The following is a 7,338-nucleotide window of genomic DNA, read 5'->3' on the forward strand; positions in this document are numbered from 1 at the left end:
GGTTCTTATTAGTTATCCATTTTATACATATTAGTGTATATATGTCAATCCCAATCTGATGGGCATGTTTTAATAGTTTAAAAAGTATTTGAGTATTTGCTAAGTGGTGGACTTGAGAGCCTCAGTGCTGGGAATACCTATTGGCATTCAAGAATGAGAGGGTCCCTGCCCGCATGAAACTTCTACAAAGATGAGAGACAGACAAGGTAATTTAGAATAATGGTGACTTACGTGAAGAATCTGACATAGTAATAAAACAGAGAGGGACTGGAATTGGACTGCCTCAGGATGGTCAGAGGGTTCTTAAAAAGAGGTGGCATTTTAGCTGAGACCAGGAGTGGTGAGAAGGAGCTCTGTTTGGGGGAAGGTTGATCTCTGCACAGGAGGGGAAGGTAAGAAGGGAGCCAGGCAGGAATGAAGGAGGGTGTTCTTGGAGCTTGGAGTCGGAAGAGGGAGGCGAGTGCGGATCAGACAGACATGCATTGTGGTGAAAGTGTCTGCATGCAGGGGTATCTTCTGTTGCACTGTGAATCATTTAGCCATTTTGTGAACTAAAGTTTAGCAAGGTGACTCATTTCTTGAAATCTCTTTCAGATCAGGTATTTGGAGCCAATCTTGCTAATCTGTGTCAGAGAGAGAATGGCACCGTGCCAAAATTTGTGAAATTGTGCATCGAACATGTTGAGCAATATGGTAAGAAAATGAATTTTTTTTTTAAGTTAAGCACACCACCCATTGTTTTGCCATCAAAATCCCTAGGATTTTTATGATTTTGAGTGTTGCAACCAAAAGTTCTTTATAGTCGTAAGTTGTCAAGAAAAGCATCTTTTTTGCAAAAAAAACTTATTTCTTTTGTATTGTTTCAAATTAAGGCCTTTGCAGTCATCTATTGCATGTTCAGTACTTAGGGTTGATTCAGCATATTGTATTCCTTGAAGCCATTGGGAGTTGGCATTTGCTTAAAATGGACGTGGTGATTGTGAAACTGTGTTTATTAAGAAATGATCCAGCAGTGTAAGAGACAGGAGGGGATAGTGTTTACTTACTAAGGGGAAGTTTCTTCTGTTTATAATAAAGATGAGATGACATTCCCAAACTGCTAAATCAACTCTAAAGTGTGCAAATAGACGACAAATCCTCTTTATGTCATTTCCTGTACTTCTGAAGACTTAAACTAATTTCTGTTTTGGTTAATTTTAACATGTTTATAATATTTATACTAGCTTTTAAAATAACAGTATCTTGACTGCAGTCCCATTAACTTATATCAGTATATCATCAAAAATATCTTGTGTAATTAAAATATTTGCATAAAATGTAATTTATGCTAGTCACAGATCTCTGACTCTCAGCCTGACAGTAGAGATGCCATGCTACTTGGCTTTACTAGAAGTTAACTGAGTAGCACATTAGATAATGTGAAGTGTGTGCATCATTATCATTTAATGAATATGTGAATTTCAAATGATTCTGTTTCACGTATAAAAGAAATTAATAACTGTATCAAATTATCAGTTGTTATAGAACCATTATTTTAGTTGCTGGCTTGTATTAAGTTTATTTATTACAAGCACTTAATATGACAAGCACTTTGATTCAGAGAGCACCTGTACATTTACACTCTCAAATGACGTGCCAAGAAATGGGTGGGCTGATTTTATCTACTGGCTTCCTTTACTTTTTGAATTATCTTCAGGTGTTTGCCGAAGTTTATCTTAAACTGCTAGTATTTCGAGTTTGAGATGATTTCCTTGAGATGGTGATCCACAGTCTACATGATAAAGTAGATTTGTTGCTGTTTACCAAACAATTCAGAGTGAATCTCCACCCCTCTCTCACTGCCAAGCATCTATAAAAAGCCATTTAGAGGAAAAGAGTAATTTTATTTTAGGCTAATGTTAATAAATAAGAATTCTAAAACACGAAAGCGTCTTTAGAAGAAGCCAACAAGAACTTTAAACGTAAAATTATTGTTATTTGTCTCTTAGGGTTGGATGTTGATGGGATTTATAGAGTTAGTGGCAACCTTGCAGTGATCCAGAAGCTGAGGTTTACAGTCAATCATGGTAAGATCATATATTGTTATATACAGAATAAATAACTGATGACTGTTAGAATTGGTTTAAAATAATTTCAAAAACTTTCCCGTTCCTACTGTTTTCCAGATGAGAAATTGGACTTGAAGGATAGTAAATGGGAAGATATTCATGTCATCACTGGAGCACTGAAAATGTTTTTTCGAGAATTACCAGAACCTCTCTTTACATTTAATCATTTTAATGATTTTGTTAATGCAATTAGTAAGTATGTAATTAATTCCACTCAGTTTTTTCCCTAGATGTTGAAAACCCTCTGTAGCTGCTACCACACTGTTTGATATTTTAAACAAGTTTTTTCAAAGGATTGTTTTACTCCAGAAATTTTAAATGTAACCACCAGGTGTCACTGTGTATTACCAAATACCACATTCCAAAATAATGTCACTGCTTTCAGTTTCATGCAAAATCTCCAGTCATTGTCTTTTTTCAGAACAAGAACCAAGACAGCGTGTCTCTGCTGTGAAGGATCTAATCAAACAGTTGCCAAAGCCAAATCAGGACACAATGCAGACTCTGTTTAGACATCTCAAAAGGTAAGAGTCTCACCGCAAAAGAGAAGGAGTAATTAGGGGGAAAAAGAAGGTCGGAGAAGTACACAGGCATGAGATGTGGTGTAGGACCCCCGGGGCCAGGGCCACGAAGACCTCGGTTCAGAGCCCAGCTCTGCTGCTCGCTGTGTCTGTAACATGAGAAAGATGACTTCTCTGAGCCCCAGTTCCTCGTAGGTAAAACGGTTTGGTATAAAGAATACATTGAATTAGATTTCATATGTGAAGCATTTGTATAATGCCTAGCACGTAGTAAGTGTTCAGAAATTGTTGCTAAAAGTTAATTATGATGAAGATGAGATTGGTTAAGTGAGGAATATTCAGTTACCTTGAAGTCAAGGAAATTAGGTCTAAGTTACTACATAGTCACTCTGAAACTTCTGATAGAAAGAACACGAGATTACTAAAATAAGTGATCACAGTATGAGAGATTTTTTTTTTAATAGCATAAAATGAGTAAAATTCAAAGTTTAATCTCTGTGCCCTAATGATATTTTCCCTGTCACCCTAGCGGAGGAATCATTGTTACCTGAATTGTAATAGGTATTCAAGTCTATGTCTTATTTTTAAAACTCAGCTGAAATATCCCACATTTAAAGTTTGTGAGAATATGTATACCTTTCAGCTGTGTTTATGCAAAAGAAAGCTTTACATGCTATTCAGACTGAATTCTATTTGGTTAAGTAGTTTGTACGTACCTTAGGAAAATGAGCATTATTTCTCTTTTCTAAATGCAAGCTGTTTATAATATTTTTTGAAGAATTTCTCCGATTTAAAAATTTTCTCTTTTAACAATTTTTGTTTTTCCTCTTAGAGTTATAGAAAACGGAGAAAAAAACAGAATGACATATCAGAGTATAGCAATTGTGTTCGGTCCTACTCTGTTAAAGCCAGAGAAGGAGACTGGCAACATAGCAGTTCATACCGTCTACCAGAATCAGATTGTAGAGTTAATTCTTCTCGAGATAAATTCCATCTTCGGACGTTGACTCTCACTGAAGACAACCTGTGGAATAGAAGCCGGATTTCATCAGATTCCAAGTCCTTATACCTGATGTATTTTATGTTTGGACCAAGCAGTGACTCTTTGATTTTGCACTTTTCTGAGGGATCAGAAGGGAATGGGAGAGTCCAGATGTGTGATAGGCCCTCATATTTGCTGCTTTGTTGCAAGTTGATAGAACTGTTTGAATTAATTTTATCCTGAATGTTTGCATTTCATACTCTGAATTTCAGTAAAAATCAAAACTTGTGATTCTAACCAGTCATATACACTGGATAATTTGGTAAGAATACTACATTTTTTCTCCTCAAACTGGATAACATAGAATTTCTTCTCACTATTCAATAGGTTCATCGCTCGATAGAACAATACTTACTATCAGCTATTTTGAAAACGCTCCTGGGCATTTTAAGCAAAACGAAGTATATCTGTTTTGAAACCTGTGTTTTTTTTTTCGGGGTTTCTGCATGCAGTGGCAGTCTGATTGCTAGGACCCATTATAACCCAGATGCGATCCCTTGATGAAGTCTTGCTGTCTTTACGGAGTAGCACAGCAGCATACTAATAGTACTTAAAACACTGTGATATACTGGAGTTTAATTTAGTATAAGCCAGTTCAGGGTATTTTGGGGCTGTCTGTGCTACACTGACTTGTAGCTAACAATCCTAATCTACCTAGTGCCATACTGAGTTCTTGGTATGATCCTGTGGAAACCAACGTTATTTGATGTAAATACAGGCTAAAGACTCACTGTCCTTTAGCTTATGTATATAATTGTGTTATATAGTCTCAGAGTACATTCTAACCTCTCATTTCTAATCACGATATTGGTAATTCTCCGTGAATATTAGGTTTCCTCCAGAAATAGGCCGTTATTTGAGAAAGTTAACTGTGTGCACTTTTAGATTTTAATTACATTTACAGGCAAATCACTGTAATGCAAATGGTACTGGAACAATGCTGACTAGACTTGCTAAATGGTAAATGCACTACAAGAGGAACCTTTTAGATTATTTAATATGTACAGAATACATTAGAAAAAATTTATTACAGAATTCTAACTCTGCAGTACGAATAGTGGCAACCCATATGTAAATTAGAGGGATGTCAGGTCGAAAGTGACATTGCTAAGTTTGAGAATTTCTTTTTACATTACTATTGTAGATTGGTTTGTATAATAAAACAGGGTTTGGAAGGTTTTGTTACAGAGAGCATGGTCTGCTGAAGATTTTTTTAAATGTATTTTTCTAGATTAACTGCTGTATATGAAATGTCTAATCTGAATAAAGAAAACTATAAGAGGTTTAGAGATTTTTCCATTGGAAATGTGTATTTTGGTTTATAATTTTGTTTTTGTTTTTGCATTTACTGGCACACTCTTATAATACCTCATTTAAAAAAAAATCAACTGAATCCAGTACTTCCTGTGGCAAATGTTTTCCTCGTTTCACACCTTTTGTGCTCCCTGCCATGCCAGTGCCTCTGCCACCCACCCCTTCCCATCCCCTCCCACCCCCTCCCACCCCCTCCCACCCCTCCCACCCCTCCCATCCCTTCTCACCCCCTTCCACCACCTCCCACCCCTTCTCACCCCCTCCCATCCCCCCATCCCCTCCCATCCCCTTCTACCCCCTCCCATCCCTCCCATCCCCCTCCCACCCCCTCCCATCCCCTTCCACCCCCTCCCATCCCTTCTCACCCCCTTCCACCACCTCCCACCCCTTCTCACCCCCTCCCATCCCTCCCACCCCCCTCCCATCCCCTCCCATCCCCTTCCACCTCCTCCCACCCCCTCCACTCTATTTCTTCATCAATATTTGAAAGTGAATGATTTGTAACCAAGACTCTTTTTCTTAGGGTTGCATCTATAATTTACAGATTACTTTTCTTGGGGACAAATATTTTTTGTATGACCTGCGTAAAAACCTCTCACCTGAGTTTTGTGGTGAAAATGTTTGTTGTTGTGATCTTGTTAAATTGATAACAAACCAAGCTACTTGACAGCAATGGGAAAGCATTGTTTTGGGCAGGGAGAAAAAGCTCCCAAATGAGAATGTTTATGTTTGCCTAAAGATGTCCTTAACAATATACAGTATGCTTTAGGCCTGGCCTATATAGTGATTGTATGCCAGGAAAACAATTAGACTCAAATCAGTGATGTTCTTTCTCTTGGTAGTTATGACATATCAAAGATGAAAATTGTCCTGTGTTTCTTGTTTCCAAGTACACCTGTGTGTATGTGAAGTCTTGAATGTTCTAATAGTCCACAGCTAATCAGCTTGTTGTAATACTGTATGTATAATGAGATCAATGTCTTGTGTGTTCATCCTTTGTGAATTAAAAATTCTCACTTGTTTTCTTGTCATAACAAAACCAGTAATATTTTTCTGTCTTGACAGCTTGACTTTTAGTAGAAAATATATTAAAGGCTGAAATAAATTGTCAGTGGAATTTCATTTACTAATAGGCTTTCCTTCAGAATGTCATTAAAAAAAGTAGTTGGAAATTGAAAGGAAAAAGTATATTCAAGTATGTTGTTATAATCCAATAGAAGGAAAATACTTATTATTTAAATGTTACAGCAGTAAGAAATTTTACCTTTTACTCTAGAAAAATTATGAAATATTTCTGGGAAAACGATGTTATCTTTTAGATAGAGGCAAATCTATAGATTTTTTTTTTCTTATGTGAAAAGTACAGATGGAATAATTCAGCCAAACTTTGGGCCTAGGCAGTTGTGTTATATACACATATGCACATATATGTGTATGTAAATGTGTGTGTGTATGTGTCATTGCTTACATACAAATGAAAACTCATCAATAATAATCATGGCAGATACCTGGAGACCTTTGTACTATTTTGGTTTTATCCTATGATTCTTTGTAAGCCTGTAATAATAGATATTAAGATAGCAGTGAGGAATTTTTTCCTAGTTCGTGGGAGAGGCTTTTAATTAAATATTTAAAGTAAACATGCAGTTTCCCATGACGCTGATTTCTCCAACATCTTTAAGCATTTAAAAAAATATACAGAGGAACCTACAACATGTCATTTTAGTAAAAAATAATAGTCAAATGGGTGTCATCCTCTCACTGATGTTAAAAAGTCAACTGCTCAAATACTGCATCTATATAGAGTTGAAAATGGTAGAAAATAAGATTTTATTGAGTTTACTGGTCTCTGAACTCCAGCCGTCAGCTCTAACGATTCTCTTTTATAGAAAGCACGCCTCTAGTTTGAGACAGAGGTGTCTTAATTAGCGAGCTCAGCCTGTATGTTACAGTCCTGGAGGTGGGGCATCATTTCTGTTTTTGTTTTTTTTAAAACAGTATTCCTGTATAACTAATACAATCGTGTTAAATGCAACTTTAGTTTGAAACCAAAAGGGAAAAAAAAAAAAGGCAAAGGGGCTGCAAAACCACATCAGCAGCCTTACAATGATAGTGATTAGACTCTGTTGGAAATTCACAAGCTGTGAACCCAGGCCAGGCAGAGTCAGACTTAGCCTTCTAGAAAAGGGGGCGGCTCAGAATGCTAATGAAACATTCCCTTAACTACTGAAGGCCGGGAGTTCTCCTGGAGAATCTCAATTAGCCTTCTCAAGTGAAGTTTTGTGGGCCAGTGCTGGCTGTAAATGTATTCAGCTGCTTTGAGCTTTTACAAATTAGCCTTATGTGAATATGG

The 7,338-nt window shown here is 36.8% G+C and overlaps 1 protein-coding gene across 4 annotated transcripts in view; it reads left to right on the top strand.

The window, feature by feature from the left end:
• ARHGAP12 (Rho GTPase activating protein 12) overlaps positions 1-6,074 on the top strand; it is a 111,867-nt gene extending 105,793 nt beyond the window's left edge. For all 4 annotated transcript variants that reach the window (XM_060097801.1, XM_060097798.1, XM_060097799.1 and 1 more), the window contains 5 exons: positions 595-693; positions 1,989-2,066; positions 2,166-2,300; positions 2,530-2,632; positions 3,462-6,074. In XM_060097801.1, coding sequence (XP_059953784.1) covers positions 595-693; positions 1,989-2,066; positions 2,166-2,300; positions 2,530-2,632; positions 3,462-3,636 — 590 coding nt within the window. In that variant the 3' untranslated portion in view covers positions 3,637-6,074. The remainder of the gene's footprint in view (positions 1-594; positions 694-1,988; positions 2,067-2,165; positions 2,301-2,529; positions 2,633-3,461) is intronic.
• Positions 6,075-7,338: the final 1,264 nt, after the last annotated feature.

This window comes from Mesoplodon densirostris, chromosome 4 (genome assembly GCF_025265405.1).
Source record: "Mesoplodon densirostris isolate mMesDen1 chromosome 4, mMesDen1 primary haplotype, whole genome shotgun sequence".
Lineage (NCBI taxonomy): Eukaryota > Metazoa > Chordata > Mammalia > Artiodactyla > Ziphiidae > Mesoplodon > Mesoplodon densirostris.